Source organism: Aulostomus chinensis, chromosome 19 (assembly GCF_037954235.1).
Source record: "Aulostomus chinensis isolate RoL2024-O1b breed Wild chromosome 19, RoL_Achi_v1.0, whole genome shotgun sequence".
Lineage (NCBI taxonomy): Eukaryota > Metazoa > Chordata > Actinopteri > Syngnathiformes > Aulostomidae > Aulostomus > Aulostomus chinensis.
The window spans coordinates 8,902,144-8,919,393 of NC_141338.1; the positions used below are offsets into that span (position 1 = coordinate 8,902,144).

Genomic DNA, 17,250 nt, shown 5'->3' on the forward strand with positions numbered 1-17,250 from the left:
TAGTTTGCCCTGTTTTGCATTTGTGTAGCAGTTTTGTTTCTCTTAGTTACATTTTACACTTAAATTATTCCTTGTTTTTGTTTTTCAAACACCAAGGACATGATTCCTCATGAGCGTCCCACGTGAGAAGACTTCTCATTACTTCGAAATGCAAGATACGAAAGTCAAGGATAATTATTTTCTTCTCCTGTAACAAAAATTTGTTTTTTTTGTAACTCATAACTGTATTTTCTAACTGGAAACAATAGGTAAGTGTTTGCCTGATAAGATGAGTAAAAAAAAACAAAAAAAAAATGCTGACTTTTTTTTGTATGTATGGTACTAATTTGCCCTTCAAGTGGGCCACAAGCTAAAACTCCAAGGGTTTTGTACTCCTGTGCTTAAATAGTTTTAAGCCGAAGATGAAATGACGTTGCTCAGCCATCTCGATTTTTGCAACAGCCACAAAATATATAAACATGCAGCTTTACATTTCTTATCCTTTACGTTCGGCGTGTGTTTTTAACTCAATGTATCGTCCAATCATGAATAATTATCCACACAACCATGTATGACATCCCATATTAACCCATTACACCAAGGCTGAGTTGATTTGGGAGCCAATCAGAGGGGGACAAAACAGGATGCAAAAAAAAAAAAAACACACACAAAAAAAACACAACACAAAAAAAACCTTAATAGGGTCTTCGCTCCGGAGTGCCTCCGGGCTCAGGCCCTAAGTAAACCACAAACTGATCCAATACGAGGAGAAACAGGTGTGAGAGCGTGAGCGCAGGGAAGGAGCTGATTGGATGAGAGACACCAGGAAGGCGGGCGTGAGTGACAAAGACGAACAAGACACAGGTGAGCTGCAAAAAAAAAGGTGGGAAACAGAGAAAATCAGGAAGAGGAAGTAATTTAGACACAAGAGGGAAAAGAAAAACAAAAACCTGACTGCAACCGGGAACCTCAAGCAAAAAAAAAAAAAAAAAAAACAAGGATGGAAATCAACACAGAGAGACGAGAAACACGAAAATTAATACGACTGTGACACTGTGGGCAGGTAGGACATCAAGCGTTTGTTCTTTCTTTCACAAAATCCGACAAGTTGATTGATACTTTCAAAAAAAATCACAAAAGTTAATAGAACTGTGCCTAAAGTAAATTAGAAGTAGTTTTAGTAAACTTCTACATTTTCTCAAGCACGTAAGATTGATTTGTCAGATTTTACTCTGGCATTCGCGACTCCTCGCAAGCTCCACGCATTTGTTGTTGCAGCAAGTTAAAACTGCGGGATCAGCACTGTTAGGCGCTAATGTGCAGTTAATGGTGCAACGCTTGTGCTGTTTGCCAAACACTGGTTCATTATTCGGGATGTTGATTGTGCGCCTGTATGACAGCAAACTAAAAACTGCACCAACCTAAAATACTTGATTTTGTTGAGTTATGACATAAAGGAAAATGATCAACGCGCATTTATCAGTTTTCTAATCAGCGTTGATATTCCAGTAAGAGTTTGTTGCCTCTTGTCTTGTATCAACCTTGTATGTTCTGCATCTCAAGTATCCCTCTCTCGGTTTGACTACTCTCTGTATCCAAGAGCGAGAACATTTGTAATGCAGATGTTTCCTTGTTTATACGGTCTGTCAAATAAGCTTCTGAACATTCAGCCTCTGGGCCTCAACACACATTACTGCATCATCATATCCCAAAATCACGTTTGGAAAAAGAAAAAATAGAACAATACATTTCATAATTATGTCCAAATTAAATGCCAATAGTATCCCCAAACAAAATAAAGGGTGATGGTAATGAAAGTGAGAGGGCGGTGTCTTGACATTTTAAAAGAACCATAATTTTGTGGTGTTTTTTTTTTTCTATTTGGAGTGTTCATGTGAATCACGGCTGTTTTTTTTTCATAATAATTCCACACCACTTTCAGCTAATGTCAAAAAACCCATCAGTTATTTCCCTCCGCTTACTTACTTATAATCAGATAGGAGCTGTGGTGTATTTATCTGAAGCTGAGTGTACACCCCCCCCCCCCCACACGCACACACACAAACACACACCTCCCATCTTCTCTCTCTTTCTCTTAATTGCATTCTGTGTCCATCTAATTAGTTTGAATTAAGGCATGGATTTTACAGCAGTCAGCTTGTGGGAGGATCATGTCAGGAACAGCAAATTAAGGGCTGGGGTCTTGCTGATGAGCCAGGGGCTCTCTTGCTACCAGAGAGCCCCGTGACCAGATGAAAGAGATACGCCACCTCTCTGCTAATCTCTGCTGCAACATTAGAAAGGTCCCTCTCTCACTCATCGGAAACCTTGTACAGTATATCAGGCCTCAGCTGAAGGTATTAGAAATATATATATATATATATATATATATATATATATATATATATATATATATATATATATATATATATATATATATATATATATAAATAAATTAATGTCTGAGCTCAGTTTGCAGAAAAAAAGGATCTATTTCCCTGCAGACGAGCTCCTGCAGCTAGATTATAATTCTTGGTTTATCCAATATGAGAGGATGTGAAAAGTGAGCAAAATGTATAATCTCCAAAGGTTTGATAAAGGCCACGGAAACTTTTTCCTGGTTGATATACAGAATGACTCATGGTTCTATTTCCCTTTTTGATTGCTCCGAAGTATCCTTTTTATCACCCAAAGTTATCAGATTGAAACTGGGTTGTTTTTTTTTTCATTACTTTAACATTTCGAACATATGATAGGACAAAAGTACTGAAAGGTCACATGAAATAAAGATTTTAAAATTATTATTTAGAGTGTCGCAAATGCAAACCTTCGTCCTTTGTTTAGTGAAAAAGAACTGATTAAGGTTGCGCGGATATTATTGTTAAATTAAAATGGAAGTTAAAAGGTTAAATCTGACGAATTCAGTGACTTTTTATAGTTAAGAAATAAATGATAAATCTGAAGTTTGATATTAAACAAGGGACAGCTCAGCCAGAACATCTCTCCTATTAGTATTGCATAATTTTCCCAAGCACAATAAATGCCATCCGCTTGGCAATGTACAGAAATAGAGCGAGTAGAGACATAGATAGAAAAGTGCTCCCATCGCCCAAAGCTACATTTTGATTCAATGATTTTTCTTTTGTTCATTTCTAATCTCGACAGTAAAGCAAAGATTATTTTAAGACTTTAATTCCCACAGCCTTGCATTCATTTCTTTTGTTTTGTAATCACAAATATTCAGCTAATAAATGATTAAACAAAACGATACTCTTTCATAGAGACGGTGCAAAGAAGAGAATTATTTTCAGTCGGATCACCTTTCCTCAGAGTCCAAGTGCAACCGCTTAAATGCTGTAATAAAACACGTGTGTGTGTGTGTGTGTGTGTGTGTGTGTGTGTGTGTGAGAGAGAGACTGGGGGGGCAATGTATCATGCTTCTCCTCACGCCAGTGACAGATGGATCAGGGCGAACAGAGGAGGGGAAGCTGGAAGTAATGGCGAGGAGCAAGGCCAGAGTAATGAGAGTAAGGCCACACTTCTGACCTTGCCTGACTGTCCCACCTTCTCCTTTTTTTTTTTTTTTTTTTTTTTGTCCCCAGCAGGACTAACGGATGGGTGGTCCAGGATGGGGACATTATAGTGGGCTGACAGCTGAGCTAGCAGCTCTCAGTGGTGATGATTGAGGAGGATATGAGCAAGGGAGGCGCAGTCATGGAGAGGTAGATTTTCTAATAGTTGGAGTCTGTCACCAAGATACGGGACTATGAGGGAGGTGGAACGTGGCCCCGGATCAGAACAGGCCATGGTAGCATGAATCAGCTGAGTGGCTAAACTCAGCCCAAACATCTTCACCAGTATGGCACGTGACCAACTTCAATCCTAGAAAGAGACTAGGAGGCATCAGTTATTGACTATTTTCTTCTTCAAAAAACAAAACAAAAAAAACAACAAAACAAAGCTCTGCTCTCCGTTCACCATTGGTGGAGATGGAAATGCAGTCTGATATCTCTGAGCCCTCCGTCAGGCCAACCTGCTCTCTTGTACACACATTGTCTTTGTTTATTGTCAGATTTCCTACTTTTGTAAAGGTCATAATGACTTTGGCCACTAGATGGCATTAACACTTGGGTTGTTTTTAACACCAAAAAAATATTCGTGTCATTTTATATTATCATTTTTTGTAGAAGACAACAAAACTGTCATTTTAACAATTTTGGTTGGTAGTTTTTAAAGTGTAGGGTATACCAAAAGATCTTTTAAATATTTTCAAAATATTAATATTTTTTGTATTTTTTAAAAAAAACTTTTTTCTTTTTGCGCGCAACCAAACACTTCCAAAGTGTGTCGCGTAAATTCATCTTTGAACATTATCTGGTTCTCTTTTGTCAGTGTCTCTCATGACACATCGTCGGGTCTCATGACCTCCACAGAGAAAGAAGCTGATGGCGCAGAAAGCAGACAAAAACAAGCCCAACCTCCGACTCCTCCTGACATGTTGGGTTAGTCAAAAGAATGAGCAGTTTCAAATGCTACTGAACTGAATCCGTCGAGCACTGATGGAAGCCATTTTGAAAAACATTTACCGAGACACCCACCCACATTACACCGTTGACCAATTAGGAGGACAGATTTTTTTTTTTTTTTTTTTTTTAGTTAGCTCAAATGACTCATCAGCAAGCGCATTTGTTGGACCGTGTGCTCTGCACCCATGAAACCGATTTGCTAGATGGTGTCTGCGTGCGCACGTGTGTTTCATGAGTGTGTGGGATCACATGTTTGTCCTGCAGGTGTGACCCAGTTTCTAATTGAGGACTGCGTTTTTTTGTTGTTGTTGTTGTTGTTGTTTACACCTGGAGAGCTGAAGCAGTCTGCGCATAATCTCAACTAATCAATTAACTTATATAACACAGAAAAGCCTCCTGCCAGTTCTGCTCTTAGGCTCATCTCTGCTCAAATCCTCTCATGAAGAGCGAGCTACAAGTAATTTGATGTATGATCGAATTAATTTTCATAACGAGTACAAACAAACTGCAACATTTTTAACTCTGCCAAGAAGGTTTTCACCCACGTCTGTCTGTTTGTCTATCAGAGAGATTATGCAGAAACCACCTGGCTCATTTTCAGAAAATTTGGCAGAGTGATGAAGTATTTATTGTTTATACTGGCCCCGGTGAGGTGATGCACTCTACGTAGAAGCCTTCACGTTTAAATTTAGATCAAAGTTTATAAAAAAAAAAAAAAACTCATTTAAATGCTTAGATATTCACTGTCAAGAAGAAGGATCTGATTTTTAAAAAAAAGAAAAAAAAAAGAAGGTAATAAAATGAAGTACTGATTTGGATTCTTTAGGTCACATGACATGAGGGGTGTTAAAAAAACAAACAAAACATGAACTGAATTATGCACTAAATACGTTTATGAAATATGGCAGGCAATAAAGTGCAACAATAAAAAAGCGTCCGGCATTGCCAGCCGCGCACTAAATGCTAGCTAATAAATAGTTGTAGTCCCTTGGTCATTCCATACGGATGCAAGTGAGAGAAGAAATTAGAATCATGTAGTATATGGGGAAAAAAAAACCCTCTTGAATTTGCACTGAGATATTAAAATGAAATTAAATTAATACATAATAAAGTTTTGAGTAATGTCTGCTGTACCTGAAACATTCCATAGCGCTCGCAGTGTGTAAAGCTCATGCTGACAGCTCATTTATTCTTTTAAAACAAATATATGTTGCTTTCACAGCACTTCTGCTGTCTGTATCTATTGTAGTAATTAGAAAACTGTCAAACCGTTCATAAAACGCTAGGTGTGAGGAATCTAGATTGCTTTGTAACATATGGTGGCTCACGCACTGTCTTCAAGTCCTTCCAAAGATTTCAGACTCTCTGCATTATTAAATTAAGATTTTAGAAATAAATTCTCATATTCCCTCTCAGTCCAAAGGTGCGTCCCTTGTTTGGCGGGTTTGTGGTCGAAGATGTAGGCTCGGTGGATAGTCTTGATCCCACCGGCTGCAAAGACGGCGCAGAGGACATATTTCAATCATTTTCTGACATCAAGCAACACTCTTCTAGTCTTCCTGAAGGGAGCAGGGATAGAAAGGTCAGGTCCTTCGCTCATTATGCCACAGAAATCTGTTTAACCACCTCTGTCTAGGTGAAGTGGACGTTCGCTTGTTGTCTATCAAATTCAATTTAGAGGGAGTCAGAGTCGGCCACGGCATTCAGGTCGAAGCAATTTCCAGAGCAATAAATCTCATATAACCAACCACTGACTGTTTAAAAGCTCTCCATCAGCTAATAAAAATGCAGTTTTCCCTTCCATGCCCTTGTTTAAGTTGGTGTACTCGCAGCTCTCCGGCACCTCCCTCGAAACTCCGACGTCAATCGATCCTATGCCTTTTTACTGTTTGCCCATTAAAGAGAGACAGATGAATCTCAATGAAATCTATCAGTGAGAGGTCATGTCTGCAAAAACGATGGCATACGGTCCCTCACTGGATCTCTCCAGTGTCAGCACTTTCGCCACCAGGACACTGACGCTTGCCAGATTTACCCTTTAGGCCCATCTTTGTAGCTAAATACTATCAGGAAATCCTTTCTTTCTTTTTTCTTTTTTTTTTTTTTTTTTACCTAAATGTTAAATTAACACGAAAGGGAGAAATTGTCCCAGTGCAATTACTGTAGTTGCCCTGACTTAAAAGTGGTCCACTTTGATGTGAGCTCTTTAAAGTATAGAACCGATACGTTGAACACTTTGAACAATGATTTAGCTCAAATTAGCTGCCACCAAAATCAGTCGTGCACTAATGGAGGCAGGTGGAGGCGAGCGCAGGAGTCTGCCGGTCGACAGGTGGCATTTTGTCTGTTTTTTACAGAACTAAAAAGCACTTAAAACAAACACATAATTAAGTCACAGAGGGCAACAAGCAGGTTTCATTTTTGGGGTAAATAAAACCTGTTGAGTCCTTTTTTTTCTTTTTTTTTAAATGGTCTGTTTAATATCTATTCCGTTCATATTCAGTTGAAACAAGTGTTTCTTGAATACGGATGGAATCACAGGAATATGATGATGACGTCTGATTCGTATCAGCTGTTACGCTACCCCAGCCCTAAATAGCACCCGTCATGTTTTATATCTCAAATAGAGTTTCGACAGAATAAAAGAGGCATTAAAAAGCGTTTTCGGTCTAATACTTGGATCCGTTAACTACCATGGAGTTCCAAGGTCACATGACATCCATGGTATTAAAACAAGAAAGCACTGAAATTTGCAGTATTGTGAAAAGTGTCCAAAAAAAACAAAAATCGCGAAGCTATACATTTCCTCAGCTGCGATTTTACGAACGATGACAATTTAAAAACGAGAATTAAAAGCGCGGGATGCGTTTTGATGAAAAGTTGTGCAAACTTAAGCTTCCGCTGACTATTTACACTTGTAGACATTGATTTGACGTTTCAGTGCTGGCCATTCATTCAGACATTGATCATCGCCTCCTGTGGGATTGGTTTTATCCTCACTGGTTGTGAGTTCTGGTTTGTTCCGTCTGTATGCTCAGCACGTACCGCACATCCGTCCATCCCCGGACAAGGATTCTTCCTCTGACTCACGCTGAGGTTTCCGCTTTTTTTATTTTCCTTGTTAATTTTCTTTTTTAGGAAGTTTGGAAGTTCTAAGAAGAGGATGTTACATCTTGGACATGTTTTCAAGCCCCTTGAGGCAAATTCTGAGTTGTCATTTTGGGCTTTATGAATACAATTTTGATTGGGCAAAAGTCAAGAACTGAAACGTCACAAATAAATGTGACATTGCAATTTTAGCGTGTGCTCTCACAATCTTTTCATCCATTCGCCCTCTCCTATGCACCTGTGTCTTAAAATAGATGTGCAAGGTGATCTTTTGCTCTGAATTTGATGTGCGTCTTTGTCTTCTAAAGTCTATTTGCACGGAGAAACCAGATTGGAATGCTTCTGCATTAGAGAGGGAGACACACACGAGGTTCAACTCGCGTGGGTCATTTGTCTCTTGGCTTACTTTAATAATTCCGTCTTTTACCCCCCTCTGCACTTGAGAGAGAACGAAGAAATGCGAAGTACAGATGGGAAGAAAGCAGAATCAAGGTGGTACATATTTCCCTGTCACCATCATCTGAGGCGACTGAAGACGACGCTGACCTGTGACGATCTTTCACGGCTTACAGTGAGTCGGTAAATGAATTGCTTGAGGTGAACCTCGCATGCGAATACTGTGCACGAGGTAAAAAAAAGAAAAAAGAAAAGGCCTGACTTTGCAGCTTTCAGCACCATGGAGAGAGACAGTGAAAGTGTGTCAGAAGCTGCTCCCCAACTTGCTCCAAGTGCAATTTTGGTCCTGACTTGTTGTTTTGACCTATTTTTGGTCAAAGCAGCGGATTTAACACAAACTGGTCTGAGGTCTACACACTCGGGCACATATCGCCTCGATTATGACACACCAGTGAGGAGGAGCAGTCATACAAATCAGCATTGAAATAACATTAAACTGGTAAAGGAAGCTAAGATGCACTTGATTGATGGAAAAAAAACATCCAATTCGGAGCTTCTTCTTCTTGTGTATTCCTCCAAAAGAAACGAGCACAAATAAGTGTGACCAGAACTGATGACCGGTTTAAGAAAAACAGAGGAAAATGCCCCTATTTTTTTCCTCTGTTCCATCAGATGTGAATGAAACATTCAAGACATGGTGCAAGATATCTTCCATGACTTTAATCAGGATTACTCAAAGACAACTTGATTTATGGGCAATTTCCTGCTACGCTCTCCCTTTGTGGGGTTTTCGATTGAGGGCGGCCATGTTTTGGACCATTTGTGGTTCTGTCTCTCCTTCCTTGCGACGATGTTTACATCACACATTCAGGGTTTATCGTCAATATCTCTTATCAGATCTCACAGGACTCTTTTTAAACTCAATTAAAATTTGCAAAAATCTTATTAGCATCTTATTTTTAATGATCCAATTGGCTTTATTACTGGAAGTACGGAACCGTCCAACAAGTACTTCACCTCTAGCTTCAGTTCTCTCGCTGCATCCAAAAGCCAGAACAGAAATCTTCTTTAAAAATTAATTTTGACCATAAATCATTTGTTCAGTGGTGTTTTCTGCAACTTCATCATATCTTAAAAAAAAAAACAAAAACAAAAAAAATTTGCATTCATCCGACCTTTTTATGACAGCCTGTTAAGAATACCTGTACCCTGCTCTCGTCTCTGGCTAACGAACTGAAACCTCTCCACATTTAAACTCCCAATAACACCTGCATCTCTTCATATGTGCCATTACATGGAAGAATTCAATCTAAAATTTCAAATCTTACTTTTAAAGCACACGTGGCATTCGTGCCCGGTTTTATAATGCGCCTGAATGCAGCTGACAGATGTCTATTAGTCATGAAGAGCTTTTGTTTCACTACTCATTATTATTGCATAAATTCTATTCTTATCTGGTAAATGTGCCTTTCTAACTTAGCGGTACTCTAAGCACTTGACGCAGTTGCTTTGTACACACACACACACACACACACACACTCTATAATGGTGCAGGCTATCATGCGAGGTGCTAACTAGCTCATCAGGAGCGATTAAGGGTTCAGTATCTTGCTCAAGAAGACTTCCACAGTGTCCTTGAGCCATGCTGCCCCCTACACTGTTGTCGCTCTGATTTATTCCATCGCTTTATAACTGCTTTTGTGAAGAACTTTACTTTTTGATTGTATTTGTTCTAGCAGCTTAGACGTGTGTCAAATTTCAAGTCAAGCTGAGAGGGAGTGATAGCGCCACCGTCTGGCTGCATGAAGTCATGTTTCATGTGAGAAATTTACACATCATTTGCATTTATTGTGCTAAGTTTCATAGCTGCTATTTGTAAGATGATGACTATAAGCTTCATCTTGTGATATAAATGTATTTATTTCGCATGTTTCAAGTAAACAACACGTTCCCACCAGAATCATTCCTTTTCCTCCCGTGTTTACTAATGGACACAGTTGTCACGTAATGCAACACAGAAATGAATTTATGAAGCTCCAAAAAGCTCTGCAAAATACCTTTTAAAAAAAAAAAAGTTGTTTATGTTGCTGGGAGAGCCTCGGGCGCACCTCGCAAAACTACTTATAAAGTTATAAGTATTTGGCAAGGGGGCAAAAAACAAAACAAAAAAACCCAAGTGTCTTCCTGCATCTATGGATGTGTAGCAGTGGACCTCACAAACTAGAAAAAGGTCAAGATAAATGAAATAACTGCTGCTTTTGGTGTTGAAAGAATGACATCACCACGCTTGACACTACCGTTGAGTCAGTACCATGCCTCTTAATTATTTAATCAAATCGGTTGTATTTGTTAGAAGACAAAACCGTTTCAATGAACGTTTTCTCCAGTTCATAATGAGATTTTATTTTTTTGTAAGGGATGCTGCTTTATTTTCGTGTGCTGGTGTGATACTGTGGTGGAGTCTGTGGAGTAGGGTGAACCCATCTTGGGTTTTTTTTTTTTTTTGTAGCTGTTTTTTAGGTAAAAATCATTTTGGTTACAGTCGTGGGATTAAATTAAACTCCGTATTTGTAAGAGCTGGGAAATATCCGAGAAGGAAATCCCTCACTGAACTCTTCCTTTCATGCAGACACGTTGCATTATTCATAGATAATTGGCTTAAAAAAACAAAAAACAAAACTCCATGTATGTGTTTTATTAAGAAAAATAAACTGGCATTCAAGCTTCACACATATGTGGACGGTTAGTGCAGGACCAGCTACCTGCTGTCGGTGTCCCACAGTGCGAGCCCAGTGTGGAGATGTCACTCCTGCTCCACCTGTGCTGCCGCCTCCTGGACGGACGCGATTCCTTTGCAGCGACTGTACTATAAGTGAACGGACAGTTTATGAGCCCCATTCAAAGCGAGAGAAGCACACACAAGGAGCGGGGATGGCGGGGAGCTCGCTGCTGCACCTCCGCGTCCTCCTCACGGGGCTCGTATTAACGCGGACTTTGACAGTCGGGGCAAACAGAGGGGCGACATCGGCCGACGAGGAGCGGGAGAAAGAGAGCGACGCGGAGACGCCATGTGAGGTGAAGACCGTCACCGTCTCTACCCTGCCCGTACTCCGGGAAAACGAGTTCAGCTTCACCGGCGGAGCCTCGGGGAGCGTGGTCGGAGGAGGAGGAGGAGGAGGAGGAGGAGGAGGGGGTGCTGCTGCTGCTGGAGCAGGTGGCGGCGGCGGCGGCGGTGGTGTTGTTAGCGGCGGTGGTGGTGGTGGTGGAGGAGGAACTGGAGGAGGAGGAGCAGGAGGAGGTGGGGAATCCCGACTTCTATTATTCGTTCGAACAGACCTACCTGGGCGAATATCCGTTATGGATGATCTTGACAACACAGCTCTCCCCTACTTCACTCTCGGTAAGAACTGCTCTGGTAATGTTTCCCCCTCCATGATGAGAACCACTCAACCTTCAGGAGCTGAACACTGGCGCTCTCACATACTTGTGTTCAGCCCGCAAAATAATCCAGCCTGTCCTGTTTACATTACCTGGCTTCAGACCCCGCGTCTAATAATCCAAGTGAAATTCTTCTGAACGGAGGGACTCATGTTCTCTCATTCACTCTGCCTTTGTGTCTTTCCTATTTTGTGGTTAAACATGATTATGATATTAAATTTCATGCACACCCTTACCATGGTGCCCCAATCAAGGAATCCAATTTGGCCCTGCAAATGTGCATGAAATTGGTATTTTATTCTCACATGGGCACCCAATTCATAGCACGCACATGCATGGCTGCTGGTGGTACTTTCACACTGGATAGATAACTGTTTGCATCACTGTCACAAAATAGAGGAACACACATGCTCCTGTGTGTGTGTGTGTGTGTGTGTGTGTGGTCTTAATGCCTGAACTGAGAGAATCAAAACAGCTCTGACAGGTCATTTCAGTGAAAGCCATGCACTTTTACGACGGTCTTCCTAGGGCATTGCTGATTGGATAATCACAGAGGACATGATGGCGGGAGAGTGTTGTTGCCCCCCCCCCCCCCCCCGGCATCAACTTAAAAACAAACAAAAAAACCCAACTAGCATTGTACGAGTTGCCGACTATGATCGAAGGCTTCTCTTCTCCATATTGTTCACTTAGGTCAAAGAGTCATTTGAAAGATGGATGTTGGCCCTTCGGTGTGTGTGTTTGCCACGGCAGCTGTTTTCTGACTATGTATCAGTGTGAGTGCAATGTGTAGTACACAACAACACAATAAGCCACACAAGATGAAGCCAAAGATTGTGAGTATGCTGTGTTTGTTTGTTTTTTTTTTTCCTTCTTCCTTTCCAGTTCCCAATCAGTTCACGGGCTGCTGGTTGTTCACTGGATTGGTTCAGTGTGACAGAGGAGCTTTTCTATAACAAATAGATGCAGCCGCTGCGTAGAGGTTCGTAATGGAGGGAAGTGAGAGAATGTTTCATTATTACAGTTTGATATGACTATTTTTATCTCTTTCCTCGGTTTCGATTTCATTCTCAGTAGGAAGAGTCCGGACTAAACTGGCTGCATGAAGGCAGGCAGGCAGGCAGGCAGGCAGGCAGGCGAGCTGAGGGCTGGAGCATTACGCTAGTAAATCACTTTCTGTTCTCATTAAGGACAGCCGTTGACTGGTGAGAAAGGCCTCTCTGTCCTCTCAGTCAGCCAGCTAGAAAATTTGCAGCTTAAACCTTCGAGTGCACGGCTCCTCGCTGTGGAGGGAGGAGAAGAGGAACGAGGGTTGTAATACTTCCATGTGTGTGGATTGCCTTGAACGTGTGTGTGTGTGCGTAGCAAATTCTTTGTATTCATGTTAAGAAGATGTATGTTTCGGAGACTGTTTCACTGCTGGGTGTGACACTGAAGGGTTTGAGAATAATGAACCAAGTTCTTGAGGGTGATGTAGTCACGTCCTCACCTGAAAGTTCTAGCATTAAAATGGATTTTATGATGGGGAATTAATTAGCATACTGACAGAGGCTGCAGGGTTAATTGCAGAACATTGACTGGTTCCAGGAAGGAACCAATCTTAGAACCCATCAGCTATGTCTGACGACTTGTCCTCCGGGAGCACGGACCAGATTTCCTTGGTCTGGCTCCTGCTCATCATTTACAGTCCGTAGAGCAACTTGTACCGAGTTGAAAGACAAACATGAGCGGATTGTTTTTAAAAAAATCCAGTTTCTCTAAGTTTACAGTTGAAAGCCACGACAACGGCTTTGTCACACAGACTACAGCTGTAGTTCCAACCTTGCATTTCAGCCAATGTGTAGTGTGCCTTTTGGCTCCATACGGACCGTCGACAGAACCGAAGCCCACTGACTGGTCAAAGCTACTCAAACGTAAACCAGAAGCTTTCCTTTCCCAACATTTTCTCCCTTGCCGGCAGATTCTGTATTTACATTCAGCATCTGTTCATAGAGATTAGGAAGGAACCCGCACACGGGCTGTATTATTCTGCTAAAGTCTGCTGGTTTGGATCTCCTCGTTACCCTTGGCTTAGACCGCCTGTTTGAGGTTGAGGGAACAGGGGGAAGAAAGCGTGGCCCTCTCCCGCGCTGCGTCTTGGCAGCTGACGTCACCGCATGTGACAGGGGAAGCGCCTGGTGGTTCGCGTGCGTTTGCAAAGTGGCAGAAGGAGTGGCGCCCCAGCAAGGACAGCTGGGTGAACTGGTGGTGTTCAGCCAGGAGAGAAACGTGGTGTGGAAAGCCAGAAAGTAGGGAATTTTTTTTTTTTTTACTTGAGAACGGTCAGAAGTTTTATTTCGTCCTGCCCATGCAACACACTTGAAGAAAACTCAAAATTTTTCATGCGACATTGTGTGTGCGTGTGTGACAGTAAATGTATCTTTTAAACAGCAAACCCACGTGTACTTTATTATTGTGTCCGATTGAAAGAGTGAATTTCCAGGCTCAAGGTTGCTACGAAGGCTTGGCCATTACTTGATAAACACATCTGAATATATACTGTAGATGTACGCGCTTTATAACGTACAACTCTGCCGTTAGCGTGATTCTTCCGCCGAGGCTTTGCTGTGGTCTCCCTGCCTGTTTTCATTGCTATTTGTTTCTTTCAGTTGAATCATTCTGAAACTACTGGGTGTATATTCAAAAAAACTTTCTCTGAGGCTGCTGTATTAGCCAAGGAGGAATGCATTAACATTTTGGAGCACAGCCACTCATTTTCCTTCATTTCTATGGGAATACTATGGACCTTGGCGGAGGTCTTCTTCGAGACCTTGTTGACTTACCTTTTGTCTTTTTAACTTGACTTTTTTTTTTGTACCTCTCAGATCCAAGCTGTGTGCTGGTTTTACCATTTCACTTTTCAGCAGGTTTTGCTCGAACATGTACTAATGGCTCCTCTCAGTACAGCGCTATACTTGATTAACCTGTAGATGTGCTGAGCATGCGCTACAGTGTGTCGCCTCATCGCAGCAGCTGCATTTCTCTCCCGTCATGACACATTTGAGTGTTTTTTAATAGCAAAAATGGCTTCGCAGGGATTTCAAAGTGCTGGGTTGTTAGCCAAATGTCTTCCCGACCATTAAAGAGCATTTTACTTGTGTCTGTTACTGTCAAACGTATGATTGTTTTGTCGAAACTGGCGTCAGAGGTTACGGAACGGTGGGGGCGGGACAGTCAGTACTCTTAGTGCTGTGGCCTGCCTGCTCAGCTTTGATTTATTACTGCAACTGTCATGGAGAATGGATGAGCTGAAAGGGCAATGCGGAGGATACATCCGAGGATGCCTCCACCTCTTCTTCCTCCTCCTCCTCCTCGTCTTCTCCTTTGCCTGTTTTTTACATGTTAAAATACTGTGAGATCTTGTATATTAATATTTCTGAGGCACATAGTCGATTAGGGTGTCCGCCTTTAATGGCGAGCCAAGCCACCTTTTGAGTTGACTCCAATTTTATTGATTAAATTACCGCCTTCTTCTTTTTATATATATATATACATATATATTTTAGCTGCATCACTCTGTGGACGGTGTTGCAGGACAGCAGCATGGCAGGCTGTAAACTTTTACAAAGTATCGTCTGAAAAATTAAATAACAACCGGTGGAAGGGTGATGAAAAAGGACAGCGTGACAAAGAGCTGTGCCTCATGCTCTATCATCTCTGCCACACATCCCCATTTTTTTTTTTTTTTTTTTTCCTCAGGATGTTATATGACCGGGGCTTACACCATTTATTTCTCACATCAAAGGTTGTGAACAAAGGCATTAAAACACGAGTGTCAAAAGTAAAAGAGGAGATTCATGTAGGTTGTTATAGGAGTTTAGAGCTGTGAGTGGACTGTACTGTATCTGGGTGAGAGCTGTGAATAATATTTCCCATAAAAGCAGGAAAAGGTGTGTTGAAGGGAAAATTATCTGTTGGCGCTTCAGCCTGAGTTGCAACTGAAGCCTGTTGGAAAGAGAGCCAGCTGCGTGAGACGGAATGCTGCACCGGATTGGCTGATGATTTATATTGTTTTTCATGTAGGTGTGCGATATGACAAAATGTATTGTGAGGGGAAATATACTGAAAAGTCCAATTTCCTATTATTTTTAATGAATTTTTGTTGTTGTTGTGGCAGGAAACTTGCTCTTTGTGGCAGAAATGTTCATCATGTTGTCACGTTGATGCTGCTTGCACTTACCCTTGATGGAGGAGGGTGTGGAGGAGGGTCATTTGGAACATGAGACGGATGTGTTTGGGTGGAGTAAAAAAGAGATTTCCTGGAAAGAATAAACAATGTATGCATACGCGTGAAGCTTTCGCACGGTCATATTCGTGCGAGTGCGTGTTGATCATCTGCGTCAGCCACTTTTTCTCTTTCTCTCTCTGGTTCAGGAGTTGAGCTCCTGCTAGAAACGTCTCAAGGGCTTCACGTGACTGAGTGACAGTGCATTGATGAAACCTTTCATTTAATGTTTATTTTGTAGGGACGGATGCAGATTCGTAGGAAAAATTACCCAGAAATTTAACAATGTTTGCATCACATGATTTCCAATGCCGTTCAACAAAAAACAAAACGACATAGACAGAAAAGACGGACTCGAGCGTTACTAAAACATACATGAGCGGCAACAGCGTCGAGGTGCTGATGCTGCTAAAACATGCGAGCGCAAATGACGAGAGTTAAGTTGGAGCAATGATGAGTAAAACTAGTGAACAGATTAGGGTACTGCATAACAACGCACAGGTAAAACAGGAGCGGAACGAGGAAGAAGTGTAGACAGAAGAGAGCAGGACATGATTTGGAGTTGTAGTTGAAGCTACAGCTGTTTTTATGTTGGAGATCTGATTAAAGGCAACTGTTTCTCAGTTGCTTCCATTTTGGAGCAGCTGCTCACGGTGCAGACGGCAAAGTGGTCGCAAAGTGCATAAATGTTTGTATGTTTCAGTAAAATCAAAGATAACGTGGAGGTCACGCTTCATTTATGTTTTGACTCGGATCGTTTCTCTGTCCGAGCTTCTCCGGAGGAGGAATCGGTCGCGCCGCACTAAAAACGGCAACATTCCTGTTAATATGCTTATAGTTCTTTTTTTTTTCTCTTTTTTTTGGAATCCCTGTTCATAATAATTGTGTCAGCAGCTGCCTTTGCGTTCAAATATTTTGCAAATGTCAGGTCTTGACAGCCGGTCAATCTATACATTGATATGAAGTTGTAGGGAAAAAAAAAGGGGGGGGGGGTGGTCTAGTCAAATCACATGCAGATGCGAGCGACTGAAAAAGTGAACGGCGCCGTCGAGCATCACAGGCAAAGTTTGACAAGAACCCTTATACGCGGTGTTAAGAGTCTAATGTGTTAGCAGTATGATCTCTGCCCATTTCCAGCGCTGTAGTTTGGATTTAATGGAAAACCATGCATTCATAGGCGGACTCTGAACACCTCATTAGTAGTTCACCTTTTCAAGCATTTCAAGGAGACTCAAAGTCTCCCTCTGTCTACTATCTTCTCTATTTGTCTGGGACTGAATCTCAACTGTTTTCATTGTTTACCACATCTTTTCTGCACATCTTATCAAACACTCCCGTCATGTCAGGCAGCTTCTTCCCCTCTCTCTCTCTCGCTCGCTCGCTCCTTCTCTGTCCGTCTCAACTCTGAATCGACGTATCTTCCTGTGCAGGAGTTACAACTAAGCGAGCTTTCTTGGAGATGGGAGATTAAAAGCAACGGTGGCAAAGCACCTGCACTCGAGTGTTGTGGTGTTCCCTGTGGCACAGAACATGTACACA

The 17,250-nt window shown here is 41.6% G+C and overlaps 1 protein-coding gene across 3 annotated transcripts in view; it reads left to right on the plus strand.

Moving 5' to 3' along the window:
• The first annotated feature begins 870 nt into the window (after nucleotides 1-870).
• Nucleotides 871-17,250, plus strand: part of astn2 (astrotactin 2) — a 285,748-nt gene continuing 269,368 nt past the window's right edge. The window contains exon 1 of one of the 3 annotated variants that reach the window (XM_086186408.1): nucleotides 871-1,042. Coding sequence is in view for 2 of the 3 variants with exons in the window: in XM_086186406.1 (XP_086042532.1) it covers nucleotides 10,941-11,409 (469 nt within the window). In the remaining variant the exon portion in view is untranslated. Of the gene's footprint in view, nucleotides 1,043-10,788; nucleotides 11,410-17,250 lie in introns of those variants that run through there. The other 2 variants (XM_086186406.1, XM_086186407.1) reach the window with 2 other exon arrangements.